We start from the raw sequence: 25,695 nt of genomic DNA, 5'->3' as shown, positions 1-25,695 counted from the left end.
GTAATTGAAGCCATCACCATCGGCACAGCAAGCAGTTGCAAGGTTGTGATGTGGACGAGTTGCGCATTTATGGGCCGGAGGAACCACAAATGGCCAAAGCTGAGTTTTTTTGGTTTTGGGTCAGGACTCAGCAGGACAGCCCCATGTGTGAATTCTACCTACTACCTACCTTCTCGTCTCTCTTTCGGCAAATTTAAAACCCTCCCGACCTCCTCCCTCTCCTACTCCCAGTGGCTCAAACTGTCAAACGAAATCCAATGTTTTCTTTCATTCTTTCCTTTATACTACAATGACTTAACATACCTACCCCGGCCCACTGTATGCTTCTTAAATTAAAGGAATTCGAGTCCTCACCGTATTAGCAGGCTTAATCTTTTCGTTGCTGGTTTAATAAGTTTTACATTTGATCAAAGATTTACTTGACATTTACACTGTTCTAAGAGAAAAAAAAAAGTAATTCTTTATTAACTTTCTATTTACATTTCTTTATTTTTCGTAAATTTTCTTTGCTTGCATAAATGGGTATACATTTTATCAAACTAGATGAAATAGTGAACCATTTTATTAACTCTTTTGGGGTGTTTTGTTTCTTGGGTTTTCTCCCAAGAACTCTAAAAGAATGTTATATTAGCTGGATGCAAGAGAGTTCCTTTCTGAAGAAGACGATGATCGTTTTGCTACAAGTCAAAGAAAGGGAAGAGGGACTGAGAATAACGTCCATGACCTACAAATACACCTTCTTCATCAAAACAGTATAGCAGCCACACGTCCACACGTGGGGGTGGCGACAATAATGTCCATAGCTCAAAAACATGCCTACAGATTGTACGAAAAATCCGGACATCATGTGCATGACAAAAAGCTCCACAGAAAATTTTATGGGAAGCTGAACAGAATTACAGAAGTAACAACATTTTGTCCCGGCCCCTTGGAATTCCGATCTACTAGAAGTGAGATCCAATCAAACGAATTATAGAGGAACATTTTCTTGGGGAGTCAATGATCCATCAACGATGACACCATTTTTCTTCTCCTTATTACCAAGGTTCAATTACATTCTTCTGACTTCTCCCACTTGACTTCAGGTCCTACGTGTAAAGCTTTTTACATGCATCAGTTCCTATGAAAATTCCAATATTCCTAATTCCTTCGTGAAATGTGAGAAAGACATACATTCATTAAAAACAACCATTAGAGAGGGACCAGCCGATGTAGATGATGGATTGACCCGGGTCTCGACCATTTATGACCCATTTGATGGAAGCGTCCACGTGGAGTTTTTTAGATAGAACATCAATTCTATGGGTCTTCTTATTTAACTTGGCATTGAACCTCAAGTACTGGAAAGGGTTAGGCCCATTATTTTTTTGTGTGGTCTCCATCCATTGAACGGTAGGAAGCATGAGTAGCCTTTTGAACTTCATGACACATTCAAACAAGATGATAGGGATTGTAAAAGGTAATTCTTTTCATTAAAACGAAAGAAAATAGATTTGTAATGGTTATCTTGTCAAAGTGTGTAAGAATGGAGAAGTTTCACTTATGCTTAGTTTGGAAGGAGTATAAATACAAATATGTGCAGTATAAATACATATAAAATAATATAAAATATAAGGTTTTGCACTTTACGTATTTATATTTGTACTCCTTCCAAACTGAGATTACTTTAGTCCGTTTTGTCATGGAAATTTTCTTAACAGAGTAGACTCAAATTAAATTACATTATTTGCATAAACTTTAGTTATAAGATTGCATTTTTTTTTTGGGACGCTAGTCATAAATTTGGTATAGAGAAAGAGTTTTGACCACTTAACTAAACTTAGAACAAATATAGTAGGTTGGTATTTCTTAATATGTAAAGTTTTGGCCTCTTGGGTAGGTCCAGTTGAACCCAACCAAATTTCAGTGGGTCTGTGGGTCAAAATATATAAATCCGTCGAAATTTTAACTATAGATTGGGCTTGTGAGTTTGGATGGGTAGGCATACAAGATGAGCACACTGAGTAAATTGAGTAAGCACTCGGGAAATTTTGTGACACTTGTCCGGATGTAGTAGGCATGTTAGGTAAGTACAATGAGTGAGCACGTAATAGCTGTGTGATACATGTCTCAGTTAATGTGCTTTTTATCTAAATGTTTTTGTTTCGTTAGACAGAAATTATCCATTATTTTATTTTTTTGTCAAAATAATTAAAAATAAAAACAATAAAAAGAAAAATTTAAACATGTTGGGAGTTGGAACTCATTTATATTTTTTTATTATTTTTTATTTTTAATTATTTTGATAAAGATAATAAAATAATGGATAATTTTTGTCTTAACGGAATAAAAACGTTTGAATAAAAGGCACATTAACTGGACATGTGTCACAACTATTACATGTCCACTCATTGTGCTTACCTAACGTGCCTACTACATTTGGACCCTTTATTGTGCTTACTAATTACTAATATGATCACAATGGTGTGCCTAATGTATCCCGTCTCTGACGCTCTCGGTTGACAAACTATAATCCATTGCTCACTCATCAGCTTGCCTTTATTTCAACTACTCTAGTTGACAATGGAAAAGAATAGGACATTTCTTTCTTTTAATAAAAAATATTATTAATACGGGCCTCATGTGAGTATTATGTAATACAAAATATTAGTATCATCTATCTATATTTAGCTATCTATACTATATTATATTATAAAGCGATTAGGTCCAACTCTTTCTTTCTCTCATTCTTTCTCTTCTCTTTAAACCTCTCTCCTTTCTACTTTACTCTTTTCCTGTCACATTCACACTCTCTCTGTCCCCTCCATTTCCCTACCCAAGCCTCTCAATAAGCCACGTGGCAAGAGATATATTAATCCAAACCATTTTATTCTAATTGGAAACTAAACCAAGAGTAACCTAGTTGATTAGGAAACTTTCCAAAACAATATTTGAAAATACTTAAAGCTATTATTCGATACCCCTGTTTTGAGAGTGTCAATGGACTAAAAACTTGGTATAATGTGTCGATGAACTTAAAGCTTGGTATAATGTTTTGAAAATACGTAAAACATATTGATATTCCTGAACTTTCTTCGATGCCCCTGTTTTGAGAGCACCGATGAACTACATACATAAGAATGAATTGGTTTTTGTATCATACTTTCACCATTTTTTGTATCACACTACCCTATGAAACTAACATTATTTTTCAATGCCATTATCGTTTCTTTACATCAATTTTCTTACCTTTTTTTCTTCTTTATTTTACCCTGTTTTGAAGATTTTGAACATAGTCCGAGATGGATGATTATGTTTTCCATTGCTTAAGGGTGGCCACACATTTTAGGGCTGTCAATGGACCGGTTTTGGATTGGGCTCCATTCAAATCAAAATCCATTTAGACAGATTGAACGGACCAATAAGACATTGAATTTGGACAGACTGGATAGACTAATATGACATATTGGATTGGACCTGATCCGTCCATAATGAATTTATATTGGATTGAGCCAATATCCATTCCATTGATAGAAAATAAGAAGATAGTTGTCAATGGAGCAGGTTTGAGTTGAAACCAATCTAAATTAACAGAAGGTTGAACAGATTGGACAGTCTCTGGATCGGTCTACAATGATCCAAAATATTCATTGGACTGGATGGACCAGATCCATTTGTAGTGGATTCACATTGGACTGGACCGGATTGGACCAAATCCAGTCCAATTGACACTTCTAATGCATTTGGAGAGACTTTGAGCACAATCAGATATCGATCCTGTTTAAAGATTCATGGTCTTTTATTGTTTACAGATGTCATGACTCATGATTAGTCTCACATTTCTGTAAACATCATTTTCGGGTTTGTTTAGAGAAGTGGGTCAAAGCCAACTCTTTGAAATACCTTTCTCAGAATTTTGAGATTGGTTTCAGGTTCGTTTTCAAATTGCTTGACGTTTGGATTTTCACTTTTTTGTTTTTGAATCCTCAAGTGAGACAAGGCTTCGGTAGACCATTTGTTTTTGAATCCATGTGCAAAATGCAATTTTTCACACATCTTTGAATTCCAAATATAGTGGAAGAGTTATATATGTGACTAAAATGGAAAAATATAAGGAAAAACCAAAGGAAAAAAAAATTATTTGGGTTTTCGCATAACCCGTTTTGACGTGCGGGTGAAGAAGACAATTGAAAATGGGACGGTCTCGACCCGTTTTCGACAATTATCCAGGTTGCATGTCGGGTTTCCATCCGGGTCAATAAGTTTACCATGTATCCCGTAGTTATTTTTAGAAATACCAATTGTAAGCAAGAGTTTGGTTTTCCAATGAGTCTCCATTGATCAAAACGCAGCCAACCACCACATATAAGCATTTCCAAGAGATGTTTGCGCTTCCCAACAGTTTCTCCCGTAATAATCCTTTCAGTTGCCAAGTGTTAGAGCATTTTATCATGCTACTTAATTTCGTCTAAATAAGAATTCATTATAATTTATTTTGTTTTATTACTTTATTAATTAATTATTTAATGAACGGCAATTTTTTTATAATTAATGAATAGTAATTTAATTATTACCATATCCATTTATTATACCTTAAGTGGGTGAATAGTACCACTAATCGGGATGCAATTTGGGTGCGCTCGGGCTGGGGCTTCTTTAAAATTTCAATGGGCCCGGTGTAATATCTGAGTTGCACCCCTACCCACTAAACCATAATTTAGGTTGCTTTATAAAACTTATGATGTTTTAAACTTTTTTTTAATGAGTTAATTAATTTTGTAATTTTAATTAATTAATAGCAATTCGGTAGAATTTTTAGTTTTGCTAATTATAATTAATATTAAGTGTTCCATCAATAACTCAATTAATTATATTATAATTTTAATTGAACATAATACAATCTAATTAAATTATAAAAGCAGTTTATTTAATTAAAATTTTCACTATGAAACTAATATTAAAAATTAACTTCCTTCTTGATAAAATTAATAAAAAAAGATAAAATAATACAAGTCAGTATTTTTTTTAATCTTAATGTTTATTTCCAATAAATTGTAACCACAGAATAATTAAAATGAAAAATAATAAAAAGTAAAAATTATAATTAAGTACAAAAATACTAAATATAAAAATAAAAAAGAATAATTATAATAAAAGTAATAAAATTTGTTTCTCTTAACAAACAATAAGCCTAATAATTTTAAATTTTGTAGAATTTCAAAATATGATTAATAAAACGTAAAAAATAAAATTAATTGAATAACCCTAAGAATCAATAACCTTAATTAAATTAAATTAATTACTAAGGTTAATTAATTAGTTATTAGTTTCTTAATTACATTAATTAACTTAACAAATTTAGTTCACTTAGAAAATGATTATATAATTAAAAAGATTAACAAATAATAAGATAATTATATAATTAATTAACTAATTATAACTTAATTACTAAAGCTTATTTGATTAGTTAACCAATTAATTAATAACATAATATATTAGTTAACTAATTAAGTTAATAATACAATAAAAATATAGATAAGAATAATATAAAATAGTAAAATTATTTTAATATAATTTTATTAATAAAGTTATTTAAAAATAAATTTAATACAAATTAATACATGTTTATTAATAAAACAAAAAAAAGTAAGAAAACTTTAGTTTCAAAATTAAATTTTATATTTTGATGTCTATTTAGATTTCATTTATAAAATAAAATGACCCTAAAAATTTGTTAATAGAATTAACAAATTAACAAAATTATTAGTCTTAAACTTAATTATTATTAATCTAAGATCCCCCTATCCACTAAATAAAAATATGTAAAAGTCAAAACCTCGATCTTAGGCTTGCCCAACTCAAGGTTAAGTTTGAGTGTACCAACTTGAGATTAACCCAAATCTTAGGTTGGGCTTGGGCTTGGGTGTGTGTAGCCCAATTTTTAGGTAGAATAGATTGATGACCTACAGATATGTATATCATAAAATGTTGGGTGGGCTCAAATTGGGTCGGGTCGGGTTGGACAACCCAAGGTCTCAATTCAAACCCAACCTGAGCTTTAGGTTTAAGTTTTTTTATCAAGACGAGCTTGAAGTTCGAAAACTCAAGCCCAGCCCTATGCAAAAGCTTTAGCTGAGTTGGGAAGGGCTCAGGTTGGGCTTACCCAAGTTGCAACCCTATCTTCTTTTGCTTTAAATTCCTTTAACAAAGCTCGTGCATCACACGGTCCACATCACCATGCCTCTCCTTGTTCCATTACCCCCACCCTGCATTTTCCTTAACTCTCTCTCCTCTTCTCTTCCCACCACTCCTAATCTTCTAAGTCACTACTAGACTTGTTCATGGGTCGGGCCGAGTCGGGCTTTTAGTCTTCATAAACAGGATTTTGTTAGGCCCGAGCCCAAGCCTGGCCCGACCAACGAGCCTACAACATGGGCCCAAGCTCGAGCCCAAAGCCCGACCTAACAAAAGAAAGGACTCACCGCCAGTGCTGAGTTTGCGTCTGAGAGAGAGAGAGAGAGAGGACTCACCACCGCCGTCGGTGCCTAAGATTCTGAGAGAGAAGAAGTGAGAAGAGGAATGGGAGAGAGAGAGAGAGAGGACTCACCGCCGCCGCCGATGCCTGAGTTCGCGTCTGAGATTTGAGAGAGAAGAAGTGAGAACTGAGAAGAGGAACAAGAGAGAGAGAGAGAGAGAGAGAGAGGACTCACGCCGGTCTACCGGAGTTTATTGGTTGCACCGGTGAGTGTTCGCCGGTTCTGTGTTTGCTTGAGAGTGTGAGGTTGTGAGTCACTGTGAAAACTGAGAAGAGGTTCGACTAACTAGCTTAGACAAGAAAGAGATGAATGAGAAGAGGGGTTAGGATATTAGGGTTTTTTTTATTTAACTATTTGTCGGGCCAGGCTTTTTTAACAAATCCTGAGCCAAGCCCGCAACATAGTCGGGCTTGGGCTTTTAGGCCCGAGGTCAAGCCCGTGGGCTCAAATGTGTGTTCAAGCCCATCCGGGGGCCGAGCCGGCCCATCGGGCTACCCGACCCATGAACAGGTCTAATCACTACCACCCAATTTATCTGTACGTATATTAAGCAATATGGATCAACTAGGTTATCACGTAGGATTACATCTTTTATTACGTCTCTATTAGATTTTTTTTCTCAAATTAAGAACCATTTTTCTTTCATGCTTTGTTTGTTCTCATGCTAATTAAATTTAAATTAATTAATTATGTTAAGTGTAATTTAGTTATAGTACTCAAATTTCTATAATGGATTATTTACTAATGGATTGTTTATTAATTTTTGGTTGATTATTACATTATTTAATATTTGTTAAAATGGGTTATTTCTAGAATAACTATTTCATAATTTTTGGTATAATATTTTCCAAAATTTTTTAATAATTTTCATAACTAATTGATTATTTAACAATAAATTATTATTTAAGAATATATTATTTAACAATAATGGGAGATGCCATGAATATATAAGAAACACCGAATTCTCCTTATCCCCCTCTCTTTGCCTAAAATCCCGTCTATAGATATAAATATTGTTTGGTTTGGAAAACCAAATCTTAATAAATTATGGCCTTATTTTTATGGGAAAGTGAAGAGAATAGGGGGGAATTAGATATAAAAGTGAAGGAGAGGATAAAACATATATTTAGCTAATTAAGGAGAGAAGTTAGGTTGTTATAAAAAGTGAGAGACGTGAGTTGTGGGGGGAGAGAGCCCAATGGGAAGGGAGAGGAATGAAGAGAGAGGATGCTGAGATGACAAATTATGAGTGGTGGGAAGGGGGAGAGGGGGGGGGGGAGGATAAAGAGTCAAAGAGAATGCAGGGTTGGGGTAATGGATGAAGGAGAAGCAAGGTGGCATGGACCATATTGTAGATGCTTATATGTTTTTTGGTAGAGTAGTGGCCTTATTAGGGCTAAGTTTGACAGTGCCTAAAAATAAGCCCTTATTCGAATAAGCACTTATTCTAGGCTGGGACTACACCAATAAACACTTATTTAACTTTGGAAAATAAGCCAAAAATAAATAAATGCTTATTTAAGAAGCCCAAATTTTGAACTTTCTGACCTATCTTGGCCTATTGCATCATTTTGAAAATGCCTATACTACCCGTTTGAAATTAGTGCATTTTCACAAAATGCTTATGAGCACTTACTAGAATAAGCACTTATTTTTCAAATAAACACTCCCAAACTTCACCTGAGGCTTCAATTGGAGTAAGAATGACTCTACCAAGTCTAAATGTCCAATAACTTCTTTTGCTTCAAGTTTGCTAAATAAATCCTGTGCGTTGCAGAATGTTCTGACTAGTGTAAGATATATGGTAATACAAATGTGCAACATCTTGTATCCAAATATTACATTTTATGTTTACTTTGAGGCGGTGTTCTTTTTCTGAATTTTGAGTAGGGGGAAAGTTGGTCAATGGGATTTTGATTCCCATTGACCAAGAATCCCATGTTCTTTTTCAGATTTATGTGGGAACCAGTGAAAGTTTATTTTCCTGGGTATCACTTACTTGTACCCTATCTCCTAGGTGGGTAAATAACTTTTCCACCTGAGGGGAAAGTTGCCAATACTTGAATGAGACAAAAATACTTCTTTTAATAATGGATTTTTATGACTAAAATGGTCATTGCCTTATTTACATGGGAAATAAAAGAACATGGGCAAATATACTTACCGAGATAAATGCATTCACCCAGGTAAGTAACTTACTGAAAAGCGAACTGGGCTGAAAGACATATTTTGAAAGCCTATTTCTCTAAACATATTTCACAACTAAAACTAAATAGTAAAAATATGTAAATATACTTATGCTTTCCCACTTTCAAAATCATAAAATAAGTAAATGTCTATCTAGGTGGTGCCTAAGATTTGTGTACCTCTTCACATTCACACAGCTTGAGGCGGGTCTTGTGTAATAAATAACAGGGATTTTTAGCCTGCACTCCACCTCAGAATTCATATTTGAACTGCAGGCCACAACAATTCAAATTTATGAACAGCTCCACCTATAATACCCATACCCGCTTGTGAATTGGCATCAATTCCAAATTGGCACCTACCCCCAACTGTACGGTGGAGATAGAATTTCAGAGGTGGACTGAACAGTAAAAACCCCAAAATAATATAGGAAGAGACAAAGTGGGAGGATGAATATCCTAATTAAGAGTCACAAATAATTCAGAGTTCGAAAAGAAATAGGGTATTTGTAAACATTGTCATTCCCATCCTCAAACATGCCTAAGCACCCATAAGACACTATAGCTGCACATCTAGAACATATGTGGGAAGAGACGAAGAGGATCCCAACCCACAAATAATCAGAGTTGGGATTTGTGAAAATTGCCATTTCCATCCTCAAACTTGCAAAAGCACCCTTGATCTTAAACCTAATTAATTTTCTTCTCAATTTTCCAAACCTGTCATCACATAAGTGAAATGCAATGTTCCTCCTAAATGAAAATGGTGTGGTAGGTTAATGGTAAAGACATTTATAATTGGACACAAGGGGAAAGATTTGAATTCTCTCTCAACCCTTCTTACTATATACATTATTTCTTATAAAACATATAAGATATATTTATTAGAATTTGACTATGATGCATGCCATAATAACTTATGACCAGTCAACTAATATCATACAAGTCCTTGGAGATCTTGGGAAGAGGATGCATAATATTTTACCTCATATGGAAATGCTAGAAACAGAAAACAGTTTGAAAACATCACATACACTCCCCAGGAAATTATAAAAAAATGGAGAACCTATCAATCACAAGAGGGGCAACAAGGCTTGAGCAGTTATGCAGATGTTCAGTCCTCCAAAAGCCTTCCTAATGGAGTGGCCACTTTGCAAATTGATGGTTCATATGACCCTATAACAGGAAGTGCAGGACGAGCTTTCATCCTCCAACGATCGCCAAGAGATGAAGCCATCTATAAAGGTAAACCATGCTGGGCAATTTGCCCTTATGATGCGGAGCTAAAAGCGTTAATTTCAGGTTTAGAGGCAGCGAGAGAGCAAAAAGTATTTACAGTAACAGTCTACAGTAACTCCATGTAGCTCAAGACATTTTTGCAAGACATACACAGGCCAAACCTCTGGATCGAAAAGCTACACCAACCACAGATGGCCAAACTTTTGAAAGCTTTCACTAGACTCTTTTTGGTACATGTAAATAAAACAAACAATCAAGCTGCCCATATTTTAACATACACAGCTTGCAAAGCAGGTTTATCAATAGTCTCTACTACAAACAGTAAGATGTATATTTACTTAAGCCACATCAATGAATGATAGCTGCCTCTCTTTTTTGAAAAAATAAAAAATAAAAAACTAGTATTATACAAATGGTAACGAATCATATGTTTTTTATTAAAATTTTTGGGGGGTTTTTGATTGATCAAAACTCTTTCAATACCTTGTCTTCCCGGCATCATAGATTTTTCTATAATAATATATGCACGAATTTATAATTCCCACAAAACTTTCATCCCTATTAATATGTATCATGCTTTGGGTCAAGTGCAATTTACAAGCAAGGATAATGAAAAAATATGTTGGAGTCTAGATGGGCTACAAACAAACTATTCCGGATCTCCTACCCACAGGACACGACAGCAGGGGAAACTCTAAATCTCCAATGACAACATACTTATACTTGTGGGTAGGTGTGCCGTGTGGGTAGAGTTCTTGTGGGCGAGAGATCTGAATGCCAAATCAAAGTCATGTACATGGGATCAATAAAGAGTGAATACACCACTATTCCATACACATGACGTGTGACTGTGGATTCCATTTTTACCAAAAAAAAAAAGGGTGTGGCCGTGTGGGTTTTCATTTGTAGGAAAACGTGGTTTTGTTTACTCTTAATTGGTCCCTCAGCCCGTTGTATATGATTTTGTCTGTAGCCCATCCCGTTCCAATGTTCTGGGTGTTGTGGTAAATGTTGCAAATCTGGCCCAAATAATTTAATGCACATCAATAAATAATTTTAAATATTTCTTGACATGAAAATCTTTTCCCCAAAAAAGCTGCCATTTTAGAGGAGAAAACTCAGAAATTCTTCGGCAAGAACATAAATTACCGTTTTTTATTCAATGGATTTTGAGAATTTTGCGTTGCGTGCTGGAAAAAGAAAATCCAATATCCTCCGGTTCAATAAATATCATCTTTTAAGTACTTAACTTGAGTCAGGTTAGCCTGAATCCAACCAAAAAAGTTAAATTGGGTTGAAGTGAACGACCTCAAGTTAGGTTTATGGCTGAAAGTTATAAATCCAGCTTTGACTTGGATTGGATAAGGGTTTAGGGACGTTTAGTTCATTTTGACAAAAAAACTAAAAAAAAATAAAAAATGGTCAAAATTGTTCAAACGGTTAATCGCCCAATTCAGCAGTTTGCTGACCAAAATCAATGATTTTGAGAAAAAATCCGGTTCTTAGGAAAAATGAAACCAATTCCCAGTTTTTCAAGTCTGACCATCTGGTCCAATTTTGAAAACCATGAATACAAAGTACACAGCAACAAAGAGTTTTTTTTGAAAGCCTAACAAAGAGAAGGTACCTTTGTATTATAATGAGGGCCCCTTTGGTTGTAGGAATAGGGGTCTAGAATTGAAATCAGAATGGTTTAATCATTTGATTGAATAGAATTGAAATTCTATTTCCAAAATGGCATATCCCTATTCCCTTAAGACTATATTTGGTTTAAAGGAAAAAATAAGGAAAGGAAAAGGTAAAGAAACCTTTACAAACCTTGTATGGGTTTTCCTACCTTTCCCTACTTTTTCCTTCAAACCAAACACAGCCTAGGGGAATGGCCATTCCTCGGGATAACATTTGATTTGAGTATAACAATATTGGATTGGATCACAATTCAATCCAATGTGGTCCGTTTTTGTGAGAGATAAATAGGAGAACTAGGGTTCCTTAAACAACAAGGCAAAATAAGGCAACATACAGCAAACCTTGTTCAATTTGGCAATTTCATTTGTTATTACCATCCAAATCCAGGACCAACGGATGTTGACCCTGCAGCTAAAGGAGTACGTAATCTCTTTATGAGGGGTAGGCTGAGTATAAATGTATAATATCCTTTTGTGCCATTCCGGGCTGCCTCATGCATTAATACCATCCATATCTCAGCACGACCTGGGATCTCCTCCCTCACCAGTCAGCACATGCTAACTCACATTAACAACATGCTATGTCACTTCTCCGCTCTGTCCGCCTGTCTGCAATTAAAGCTATAACAACCTGTCACGCATCGACCCAAATATGCTCCCACCATCCACCATCACCATTCATTGCTGCTCTGCTCTGGCCTTGTTATTTGTTTACACTTAACAATTAACAATGACTCTCGTGAGACAAATTGACCCACAAATAATGTTGTTTCGACATTAGGATCACATGGGTCTCTGAATTCTTTGATTTAATTTGATTTCATCACTCATCAGTTTGTATCTACAGCCAATCAATATCTAGAGATTAAATCTTGAGCAGAGTAAATTACAGAAAAGCAATGAAGTCTTGGTTTTGACTTCTACTAAATTAGCAAGCAAGACCTACAATTAAAATAATAACAGATGAGCCAAATTTATTGATACTTGATCTAAACAAATTAACATTGGAAAGGTGGACTACTTTTACTCCAAAGGAGATTTTACAAAAAAAGACACGCAAGTTCTTTTCCCAATAAAAGAGCTAAACAGAGTGTCGAGAGAAATTTTTGAACTGATTAAACAATTCCTAATTGTAAGAAAAACTCCACCAGAAATTAGACGAACACCAATCAATGATAAATTACTGTTGCACATAAACTTGAAGTGTAAATTAATACAAACAGCTTCATCATCTTTCCTATTACACTTAATAAGGAGATTCTCTGGCACATCCAAAGAAAAAAAGAAAAACAATATATAATTAAGTTAAATGTGTTTGACACTGAAAGAGCGGGGAGGGGGAGGGGGAGGAGGGAGGTGGGAGCCAGGGAGGTGAGGTGGGAGGATTATGTTCAGTTCGGCAAAAACACAGAAACAAAGAGTTAAATAAAAAAAAAGAAAAAAGAAAAAGTCAGTCAGAGGCTTGTGGAAACCGCTCACCAAAACGAAACCTCCTTTTCTTCCAGAAACAGGTCTCTGGGTCGAGCTTCCCCGATTTTCTCGCCGGCTCGGATTTACACCTTGTTAGTATCAGAGGTCGAGTTGGGCCTCCTATCATTTTCAATATTTCATCTTCGCTTTTAGCGGTGGTTCTGATTCTTCCACTGCTTGAACTTTCAAATCCTTCGCAAAAACCCAACTTTTCCTCGATTTCTGGATCTGTTCTCGTTTCTGCAATCGAACCTCCTTTTCCCAATCTGGGTTTCTCATCATCATCATCATCATCATCATCATCATCATCATCATCATCTTCTTTTTCTTCCTCTTCTTCTTCTTCCTCAACAGGGTCCCTTCCTCCCTGTTCTCTTCTTACTTCTCCATCTTCAGTTGTAGAGGGCGAGCCCCAGAAGCGACTAGCCAGTGAGGAGGATCTGTACGGCTCGGATCTACATCTCATAAGCAGTAAAGCGTTCTTCGGCGGAGAAGAAGAAACAAAGACCTTGGATTCGTCATCTTCTTCTGAATCGTACTCTTCCTCTGAATCTTCTAGCTTGGGTTCTCTCTTCACTGAATCTTCCATGACTTCGACCTTCCTCCGATAACTTAATTGGAAAAACAGAAAACATCTTCGCCAAACTGACCGAGCAGTCCTGGCTTTCGGCCTTTTAACATTACAGTTACAAAGCAAAGCATCCCGGATCCAATGGCACCGGCGTTTAGAAGTGGTGCCGGTGCGTCCAGACTTAGACGCAGCTTGCTTGGACCTTCTGACGCGAACTTGCCCGATACAGGTGACCTTCGGCGAAGAGGGCTCCTGGGTTTCGACGGCCGTATTCTTCTTTCTCACGAACAGGGGGCTGGCTCGGGACCTTCCTCTGCTTCTGTTCCCTCCATGGCTTCTTAGAAACCTCGTTAATGGAGGTGGGAACTTATCCGTTCGACATGGGCTGGAAATGGGTTTGGAAGAGAGACGCATTTAATGTTAATCAGAGAAAGACACAGAGGAAGAGATACCCGAACAGCTAGATTTCGAAGAAAGTTCTTGCTTTCTTCTGCTCTGCGAATTCTCACCGATGTCCTCGAACATTAACACTTACTATGACCCTAATAAACCAACATATGACATATCTTTTTTATTATTTATTTATTTTTTAATATTTTTTCTGGTGTTATTAATTAACTTGCACGGGTGGGTGAATCAGACCAGTCAGCTCAGTGGACTTTTCATCTCGAGGTTCTGTTTGGGTTTTCGAGGTCAAGATATTTTTTTATTTTTTATTCTTTTCACTCTTCTATTACTAAACAGTGATATGATTTTGCCATAAATTACAACATAAGTAATAGCAATTATCCATCCTTGATTTCATGTTTCTACAGTAGAAATCTTTACTCGTAACCGTTGGATGAGCATCCAAAGGCAGATTAACTTTGACTAGATATTGATCCAGCGTGACGTATACATGTGATGTCATTTACATATCTTATACTTGAAATATTGACGATTTGACATGGCGGAAAAAAAAGGAATGTCAAACCAACTATGGTGGGCCTGGGCCATCTAGCTCAGACCAGCTAGTCAAATCAGTGACATGATCAAGTGAATCTTTTCTATTTCCTATTTTTGATCAAATGGATCTTAAGTATACAACAATACAAAGGTCCGCAACCCGCAAGGCGCCTCCTAACCGTGGGATTGGGGTTCACATACCGCACCCATCAGCGTGCTGTCAGGCTTGAAATCCAATGGTTCATAGCACTTTGAAAAGTCTGTCAAGTGTGACGTGGCCCGTCAGTCTAGTCCTCTCCTGAAACCGACCGTGTAAAACTCGGGCCACCGCACGTATTCCTCTTCTCTTTCTCTGGATTGCGGAGTGAGGACAGTGGCACCACCACCACCATTTGTCCAAACCTCGTTGCCAGACGAGAAAGTCTGAAAAGTCAGGTGATGCATTTACATTAACACCCTCATAGCACCTAGCTGTCTAGCTCAATATCTACACAGTATAGAGTATACTACATAAGTATACAACACCGACTGGGAGTGTTTGAAGGATATTATAGTAACTTAACTCTCTGGCCTCTAGAGTACGGCATCTCATCGAACAAGAAAACAAAAAGTCAAATGAATAGCTTTTCACCAAACAAGAAGCTTTTGGGGGCTTTTCTTTCTTTAGCTATATGATTCCCATATTTTTGGGAAACTGTGAATAAGACTGATTTTAATCAATAGATAAATTTTATATTAGAGCAAGCAACAAAACATTACACAGATGGAATAAAATGATTCATCAGTCCTGAGGTTCAGAGGTTCATTAGTCCTTACCTACATTAGCTTTCCTAGATGAGCTGCTCTGTCATCCTGTCTTTTAACAACATTAAAGCACATTTTATCGAAATCGGAATTTCTCCTTACAGAGCACGCCTCACACATATCGCAGTCCTGCATTGGGAACATCATGGTACGAGACTCGCTTTGTGAGGAGGAAACCAGATTAAATTTATACAAAATTTTAAAATAAGACCAAGATTTGGATTTTTCCTTCAACACATTAACTGACTGCAGTCTGCAGCAAATGTGATTATTTTTCTTTTTTCTTTTGATTAAATCGTTATACTTGTTCATCCTTTGCCTAGGCAAACATCATACAAAATAAAAACTGCGAACACCTCTCGTAGCCACACAGAAATTACCAGTATCAGGTTGTGCATCAGAACCAAATGATATAGTAGATTTTGTCATTGTTCCACCGTCACAATTAATCCTGATAAACTCTCTTGAAGGAGGAGACCAATAAACAATTAATAAACTGTAAATTAAATATTTCAGAGTTAAATGAATCCTCTGTGGTTAAATTATAATCAACAAAGCTATTATAAATACCATAAACAACTAAATACGCTGCAATACCCAGTGAAGATTGTTCTATTTCCTTTAAAATAGATAGAACAAAATTAAAATGTACCGCTCTGCCAAACCAAAATAAACACCTTATCATGATGATTCTGAACAGACTCTACTCAATCAGTCTATCATAAAGTATTCTTCTTTTCACTTCTATTCACACAAAGACCCATCGAACCAGCAAAAAATATTGCTCTAGTAAAAACGACAGAAATAAAATAATAATTAATAGTTCCTACTTCCTAGATCGTTGCCACACAAAACACTTTTTGGTGTTTGGACTTTGGAGGTTACACCCAGTATCTAACCTACTAAGAGGATCTCATTCCCTACAAAGCCTCTATAGTCCCCTATAGATTCTCCCCAGTCCAAAGAATAGACTAAAATCTAGGAGGAATTCTCAACCGACATGTGTTAAAACTATCTAATTGGGCATTCATTAGTATCCTTGCCGTGAACAATCACGTGACTCCCCTCCAATAACGGGCCGGAGCCCGACTTCAATACATGATTGGAGATTCCAAGGGTGAGAGCATGGAGCTGAGAGCTTAAATGCCATTTGACTTTGATCTTACATCTCGTTTCATTGAATTAGCTTTAAACATCAGAACATATTAGAACTGGAGGCTTCACATCTCCGCCCCACCAGAAGCCGCCCACAGCATATTCCCGCCGTGTATCGGAACTGGTACTATCACCGGGAGATGTTTACAATACACGGCGGGGATGTATTGTGGGGCGGAGATGTAATCTGAGAGCAATGATACTGGACGACATTGAGGTTCATGTGGGTGGTTCTGGAGTTGGACTCTGGAATCTGGATGTGTGTTGCTAATACACCAAATCAGAAATAGACACGTCAATGGGCTATTACCAGGTATATCAACCACTGACGTGTTTATTTCTGATTTGTGTACCAGCTAAACGTGCGCTGACAACCACATCCTACATATTCATACTCTACAACCAACCTAATTGCAACCTTCTATTACCTTAAAAAAAGCAGCCTAATTGCAAGATTACAATTTTTTTTCGAAGCCTCAAAAGCAAGGACAACAGATACACGAACAAATAAAAATTAGATTAAACATGGAGGAATTAGTGCAAAAATGCCAATTAAGTTTTTTTTTCCCGTCAAAGTCTAAATATAGAATAAAAACATAATCGTTATCATGGTTCAAACAAATTTTCAGCACAATAATCTCCATGAGACTCGTGTTCGTCACCAACCTCTTTACCAGGGAATGCATAGCAAGTTATGGACCCCAGTCTGTTTAATCTTCTAGACCTCCATCCCAATCTTTTTCATGTGTGTGTTCTTGATGTCTTCCCAGTTCCTAGTTGGTTTTTTCGCAGGCAAATGCTAAATAGAGATATGCTTATGCTTAGATAAATTGGTTAATTCTCATGAATGAGCACATATAAATGGAACATTTACATGAATCCCATCTTGTACAGAGACTGCAAGTTATTCAGGTGACAATTACACGATTAGAACTCCATCACTCTTTTCATTCCTACCACCGAATCCTGCCCACCTATCTTGTTAATACCTGTAAGCAATTCTGAAGCTGCGGATGAGTGATCATAGCCCTTCTCCCCCTCTTTCCCAACCTTCCATGATTCTATTTCTTCATCTGAGGAATGACACAGGCATATTAGAAAAAAATACAGTTTAGGTTCATGGACCATGTCATGGATAGATTTTGATCCTGATGGAAAACCAAACAATAACAGAGATGGTAACAATCAGATCAATGAAGTCAGAAAATCTTGCCTGACGATGCTTCTAAAGAAAATTCTGTGAGTCGACGAACACAGTCTTTCAGAGTTTGGAGTTCTGCTTCTTTCTCGTGAAGTTTATTTTCAGCTGAATGGAGTCTGGATTCTAGCTCAATGATATGGCTTTCCTGCTGTTCGATAAGTAAATGGCATAGTTTCTGATCCAGTTCAGATGGAGAAACCCCACAAAATTGATGAGAGTTAGAATTTGTGCCTTCTTCATGTGGACCTGGTAGCTCATCAGCTAAAACTCCATTTTTTACAATGTCTGAAGGATGCTCTATGTCAAACTGAGATACCGAAGTTCCAAATCAGAATGGATGGAATTCAAAAACATATTGCCCAACATATATGCAAGTTCCTAACTGGAGGCTGTAAACATTTCCTCCTTACATTCACCACAGATGGGGCATAACAGTCACATAATGATGTTCAGATTACATCATCCATGAGCCACCTCATCGATGGGGCACAAAAGTCACATAATGGAATAATTCTAGTAAGGTCACTTTCTCTCCATTATTGCATTACATTCTTCAACCATTTAACCATATTAAGCAATTGAGTTTAAGATTTTATTTAATCTTGAACCATGGTTACAGTAGCTGTTTTATGTACCATATAATTTGTGGCTACCCAAGGGGTTTCTAACATACTGATTGGTCTCAATTGATACAGGCAGATATGTCTGACACAACTTTTGTGTCTGGAACTGTCACCAAAGTCTAGTACCATAAGACTCCTAGAATGCTGTGTGTGAACATGCTAATCTGAAAATAACAAAGGATGCATTTACTATGCCTTGTCTCATTGTTTGTCCATTTTGTTTTTGATTAATTGTCTAATAAGTGAATTTAATGAAAGGAGAATGAGAGAAAACTTACCTCACCCAGTCCTGATCTTTGTTCAGTGCCAATTGCTTCTTTGAAGTTGTGGCAAGTTATTTTCCGCAGTTCAGACTCAAATGCTGCTTCAAGCTGATCTACCTCTGGTACTTCTGGCTGCTGTTCTTCAGTAAGAACACTACTGGCACAATCACCATCATCACTTAATGGGAAGGCCATAGATTTGGGATAATTCAAACCTCTTGCCACTCCACCTGACTTAATGGTCACTGGTTGATTAGGCTTGCCCTCACATTCTCTGGGGTATGTATCACTTTTACCATTGCAATTTGAATCCTGCAGATCATGAGATAATTTTCTTTTGTGAAGCTCAGTTTTCAATTCCTGAACAACTTTTACGGTTTCCTCTATTGTAGAGTTTAGTTTATTGATCTCTGCTCTCCCAGCTGACACCATGTACATAATCCCAGCACCAAGCCCCCAATTGAAAATTTCTTCACCTATAAGATATAGTCCAAGGAAAAATAAGTTATACATACCATCCAGAAATAAAAAACTAAGAATTATTGAACAAATCAAACCTAAACTGAAGAGAATACAAGCCTTTGAAGCAACAAAAAGCAGAAAAACCAGCTGTCTCTAAGAAGTACTAAGTGAAGCTAGAAGTAGATAGGTGTCATGAAGTTACAAGATCAGATTAGGTTCTAATACAATTTATGAGCATCCTATTGATAGTTTTCAATAACTTGATGCTCTATTGATCCAAATGGTAGACTCTCTTGATGGACCATATCTCACATGCTATAGTTGCTGGATTTTCAATTTGTCAGGCTACATTAAACGGTCAAACATTCAATTGTTTGATGATTGTTTATTTCACTTGCAGCCATCAATCATCTAACTGGTAAGGTATCTATTAGAGTCAACATTCAGGAAAATCCACTGGTCTACTGCCTATCTTTGATAATTAATGACATGCTATTATAATGCTGTAAACAATAAGCAGAAACCTTAAAGCCTTGCTTTTCCATAGGATCTCAAGAATAGTTTATATCCACAGCTTGGTATCATGACACATAAAATATCTTTCTTGTAAAGCTTTACAATTTTGAAGAGATAATATTCTTTACAATCCATTTTGAAGTTTTAACTATGAATTGACGTCTATGTCTCTACCAAGGTTTATAATGTTGTGTTGGTAGAAATGTTGGAAATATCATATGGAAATATTGTAAAAATTATAGACATGGTGGAAACATTGTAAAATATGCAAAATATAGAATGATATTTTATGAAATGATAAAAGAAGCATAAGCACACTTTTTAAATTATTATTTTGTTCCAAATCACTAAATAAAGCTAAGAAACTAAGTTATAGACAAGAGAATACATTCTGAAGTTGCCCTATAAACCATAAGATTCAGAGCTTCATGATAGAATGAGTTAAAACAAAATTTAAACTCATAGAAAATGTAAATGGTTGTAATAGATCAATCAAAATTTAACTTCATGTTAGAAATGAATATTGAGATAGCTCAAAGTGGTAATCATGTAAGTTAGGTAGGAAATAACATTGTTACTCCACATATCTACAACATTGTTACCAACTTATGTTATAAATTTATAATACTATCTCTTGTACTCCACATAATGCTGGTAGTGTTCATTGGGGAATATATCGATTCCAATAAAATGCCATGTGCTTCCCATGGAAGTGGAAATGGAAATATGCCACAGAAACTATCTCTTATACTCCACATAGTGCTGGAAGTTTTCACTGGGGAATATGTTGATTCCGGTAAAATTCCGTGTCATTACCCATGAAAATAGAAATATGTCGTGGAAATTTTAGGGAAATCAGGGACATTTTAAACCATGAACAAAACCAACCTCTCAGTGAACCAATTTTTTAATGGTAAAATATAATGTATTATATATTAAAAAAAATGTATAACCCCTTTAGTACAAATAGACTTTGTACATCAATGGCACTAGGCTACAAAGAGTTGCCAAAAAAGTCTATGAACAAAAAAGAATGACTTAACTCTCTACAAAAACTCTACGGTGGAGAGCCAAGCCCTAATACACCAACCTCATAGTGAACCAAACTTTTTTAGAAATTATTAATTATAAACTATGAACCTAAACCAGAATCAAATAAACTAATGAACTGGGTCACCCTTACTCTAAACTAGACCTGTTCATGGGCCGGGTAGCCCGATGGCCCGGCCCGCACCCCGGTCGGGCTTGGTCATGTAATTAGGCCCACGGGCCTAACACAGTAAGCCCGACTGTGTTTCGAGCCGGGCTTGGGATTTGTCAAAAAAGCCCAACCCGAGCCCGGCCCGACTCGACTCAATATTATATATTTTATAAAATACATAATATGTATTTTATATATTATATAAAATATATATTTATAATTTAATATATACATTTTTATTTTTCTCTTTATAATTTCTCTCTCTCTCTCTCTATCTATCTCTATCTCTATTCAGCCGCTTCAGCAATAGTAACAACATGGGCTAAATTTCGAGCTCGGGCCCAGTCCCGGGCTTCGGGCTTTTTATGAGGGCCGGGCTCGGGCCCAAGTTATAGGCCCGATGGTCGGGCCACTTTAGAAAAATTTGTTAATACAGAGTGAAAGCCCAGCCCGAGCCCAGCCTGGCCCGGCCCATGAACAGGTCTACTCTAAACAATCCATCAAATTAGAGCCTTGGAAGATCATACAGTGGATGCCATATGCCAAAGAATAAATAATACTGATAATATCTCCTTTCAAAGAGGACCCAAGGAAAATAAGAGACAATATGAGTTGCAGAGTTGGGGTTTCATGATGAGAAAGAAGTTCCAACAAAAATAAAGAGATTCAGGTCAAATGCCATTTTAGTGGATGTTTGCCTGGGATAGATTGAATTGTTTTTTATCAATAACAATGACCAAAGCACTTAATTGAATTCAGAAATACATGTACCCTTCTTATTTAATGTTGGGAGGCCAGAAGGGCCACTACCCAATGCTGGCCCCTGCTATCTAGGGAAGGGTGCATTGGATATGGACCTGACCTCAGGCTTTTCTGCACAAAATGGTCAGACTTGAACCTATGTACTCATGCTTGTCAGCCTTTGGCTTCACAATTGCAGCAAGAAATGACCCCTTCTCTGTCAAGAGAACATACCAATGTTGTTAAAATCTTATGATTTACAATACGATTCATGATTTGCATCATGAATCCCAAGGGTTTCGATTCGAATCTTATGTCCGAATCCTTTTCTACAAATATCTTACAATTACGATTTTTGTTTGAATCCTATGATTTGTTTCTTAAATCTTACAATTTATACAATTCATTGTGATTCAAATCAATTTAATTAAGAATTGGGTCTCTACTTTGTCATTTTGCTTTGTTTATATTTAGTTTTGTCAAGTGTGACTTGATTTAAAGACCTTACTAGAAACTGATTTATTTGTGTTAGTTAAGACTGTATATTTAGTTTATTTTCTATCATGTGTTGGATAAAGAACCATTGCATGTGGATTATTTGACTTTCAAGTCAAACTCGATTATATCATCTTAGACTTCTTTTGCATAACTGGTAAGTTCTATTGTTTTAGGTACATATATGGTAGATATGACTTAAAATAACTCTTCTATATATATTTAGTCTTTTAGCATACCTATATTTAATTTTTGACATGCTTGTAAAAAATAGAAATAATCTTATGGTTCATGATTCAATTTGATTCAACTTTCTCTATGATTTACGATACAGCTATGATTTTCAGAACATTGGAACAGACCAAAAATTATAAACAAAAAGAAAGCAAAACAGCTTGATGAAAACATCTTGTGGATGATAACTAAAGCAATTTCATCCCTCACCACAAAGAGTCCTTTTTAAAGTATCCTAGTTGACTAAGATATAATGATACCTATGTAAAAAAAAAAACAAAAAGAAAAGTTGCATCAACTATCAAAGAGTCAAAATTTATGAACCACAAACTATGAAACTGTATGATATAATTAGAACAAAGATACAGAAGAGAAACAGGAATATTGAATATGAAGACTGTCTCTTAGAAAATTGATGACACAGTATAAAAGAATGTAAACAAATTCCGCATGGTTATTTTGACTAAATGAAAGCATATGATAGAGTTTCGAAAGACGATCTGATAAGCATTTGGAAAGAAAGACACATCAAGCAGTTAATGCATGTATGAGGAAACATTGACCAACGTGAGAAAAATGAGAGAACTTTCAGTTGCAGTAGTGAGTTTACACAAACAGATTTAACTAGATCTTATCCTTTTTTATTGGTGATGGGCATGGTAAACACCCACATACAAAAGGGAGCTATATATATTTTGTTTATTGTTGACCCAACCATTCATCAAAAAAATTGTTGACCCAACCTGCCATTCCACCTAATGTTTTTTCTTCTCCAAGCTCAGAACATTGTAGCTGAAACCAATCAATAATCAGGTAGCTTTTGAAGTTTGAAAATTGGAATTTAACTTGTGCTTGAACTAAGACCCAACCTAGTCATAAAATTTTAGCAAAAAAGAAAAAAAAAACTTGAACTAAACCTTAGTTGCAGTAGGTTTTTTTTGGAACTTAATCTGATCCATTGCTAACCATATTCCAAAGAGTATAGTCTTTGTTGATAAAATTTGCAAAGAGAGTCCAAAACTAGGAGTCAATAGTTGTTTCAGAGTTTAAAAACTTCAAAATAAGCTAAATTATGGACATGTGAAATGTAACTTAATAACTACATGTATATGATCCTAGACATTTCTGGATGACAAAAAGGAACTTAAGCAACCCAAATGGTGGGGCAAGTGTTGGATGTTAATGACAGTGGAATCGTACTTTGCTGACTTCCCACTTGACTCCTTGACACCCTCAAGTTGATTCCTCCATGATATGGGGAGCCATGTCATGGTAATGAGTCCAAATGCACATGACTTCTCCAAACCAAGTGAATAGCTACCATAAATCAAGTGATTAACTCAGATGGCTTCTTTGGTTCCTCCTAAGTCACTTGATCCTTTTGAGTCAAATGGCATACTTCTCTGGGTGGATGACTTCTATGAATTTTTGACATACACTACGTCACTACCAATAACAAAGGTTTAGATGTATGCTCTTTCAGAAATGCAGAAAATAGCATATTAGATGCTAATAATATCATGAAAAGATAAATCGAGCTTTGTGTTATTCTTTTTTTATGAAAGAATCAAATAAGTTAGTAATAATTCAAATGCTGTGCATACATTCCCTTGCTCTAGTTTTTGAATTTATAATGTGTAATAGTAGATGATGATCACATGTGCTGATTTAGAGACTTGTCCATCATCATAATTTATAATATTCTAAATTGTAATATTTCTCCAGAGTCAACTTCACTCCTTGTCTTGCTGAGACAAACCAATAGCTCAGCTGGAGAGCTATGGGTGGAGTTACATACTAATATCTCAATACCTAAAGTATTGGCCATCGCCATTGACCAAGAAATTAGCATATCACAAGCGATAAATCAGGTAAGAAGTTTTATCTGTGTAAAGCCACTATAAATTCCTAGCAGTTATTAGAAAGATGGCTCACAGTCTACAATCTGCATTGTATTAGAGAACAGCCAAGTGTATAAACTGCTCCTACATTTCTCAGTTTATATTAGCAAGTCCTTACAAAGGAATACTTTATCTTATTTTTCTTTAATGTGCGTTGGGAAACATACTTGTAACAAAACTTAGCACCTTATCAATAAACGAACAGAATCTAATTATCACAAGAAAAGACAAGATCAAGGAATAGAGGGGAACCACTCAACCACTAGGTGAGAACCACTTGGTCATCATTAAGGAATCACTCAGTTCTCAAAGTTCTTTCCGAAAATAATCTACTAAAATGCTCTTTCACCTATTCTCACAATTTCCACGTTTCCCATCCTATTGTAATTTCAAGTATTAAACCTTCTGGCATTTGATCATTGAGCTGCATCAGTTATTCCCCAAGAGATTCGATACATTGAAAATTATGAATAATTAGAACCCAAAACAAACCTGAAGAAAGAAAAGTATAGAGCATTATAAAGCATCCACGAATTATAAGGAGATATATGTTGAAAATGCTTCCAAGATAAAATGTAGAAGAAAAGAAGTTGGGGGAAAATTGGGAAAATTTTACCATTAGATGAACACGAACCTCGACTTCCAATTGCATTCTTTCCAGTCCTCCTCCTCTTCAAGCAAAGAAAGTATTTCCTTCCTTTCTTTCTCTGTTCGTCGAACACCACCACTCCATCACTGTCCGTAGAACCGGACTTCCCCTCAAGTTTCTGAAACCGAACTCTTCTCTTATCACCACCTACATTCCTCTTCCGTCCAGTGGACCCTAAACCTGCTTTCTTCCGTGAACGAGAGCCAGGTCCAGGCTCACCACCCGAACTAGAAAACCTGAAGATTCCCTCTTGTCCAGCCGTCGAATTCCATCTCTCGGAACTCAAAGAGCCACCTACTTCTTTAGGCCCACTTTGAACCGAAGGAGAAGAAGCAAGTGGAGAGGATGGAACTTGTACTTTGGCAGGATCTGAGAGTTCTTTTCTTTCTTCCTCAACCACGACAGCCTGTTCCTCTTCCTCCTCACATTTCTCAACAATGGAGTCGCCATTCTTAAAGAGCTGTCGTGCGAAGAACCCAGATCCCGCAACTGCTGCAGCTAACAAGAACTGCCACATTGCGATCGACAAAATTAGGGCTTCTCCAAATATCTTATTTTACTTTCTTTCAGTTTTGTTCTTTCAAGAGATCTCCGTCTCAACTCTCAAGCAATGGCGTATACAGGTACAGCTCTGGAATCATTAAGAAGGCAAGAGAAAAATGTCGAAGAAATTGAAGGAGAGACTACGGTCTGTTCACTCCCCTCTCCTTTTTGTTTGTTTCACTTTCACGACATCATGTGTTTCCTTCCCGCTCTAAAGTTTTTTCAGACAACTTTCAAAGGGATCGTGACTGATGTCGTTTCGTCGTGTCCCACAGGAACTCGGATTCAGTCCC

At 36.2% G+C, this 25,695-nt stretch overlaps 1 protein-coding gene across 2 annotated transcripts; it reads right to left on the bottom strand.

Annotated features, from left to right (window-relative positions):
* Window positions 1-17,407: 17,407 nt before the first annotated feature.
* LOC104602669 (POLAR LOCALIZATION DURING ASYMMETRIC DIVISION AND protein) lies at window positions 17,408-25,695 on the bottom strand. Of its 2 annotated transcripts, none has more exons than XM_010266453.3 (4): window positions 24,827-25,695; window positions 18,676-19,136; window positions 17,787-18,081; window positions 17,408-17,646 (listed from the first exon to the last, which is right to left on the bottom strand). In XM_010266453.3, the coding sequence occupies exons 1-4, from the start codon at window positions 25,374-25,376 to the stop codon at window positions 17,501-17,503; spliced, it is 1,452 nt and encodes a 483-aa protein (XP_010264755.1). In that variant the 5' UTR covers window positions 25,377-25,695; the 3' UTR covers window positions 17,408-17,500. The 2 variants fall into 2 exon arrangements, with proteins under 2 accessions (XP_010264755.1, XP_010264756.1); XM_010266454.3 differs by having other exon boundaries at window positions 24,845-25,695.

The sequence above is a fragment of the Nelumbo nucifera genome, chromosome 2, assembly GCF_055504915.1.
Source record: "Nelumbo nucifera cultivar China Antique chromosome 2, China Antique-T2T, whole genome shotgun sequence".
NCBI lineage: Eukaryota > Viridiplantae > Streptophyta > Magnoliopsida > Proteales > Nelumbonaceae > Nelumbo > Nelumbo nucifera.
The sequence above is the reverse complement of the archived record's forward strand: the minus strand, read 5'-3'. Positions and strand labels throughout refer to the sequence as shown.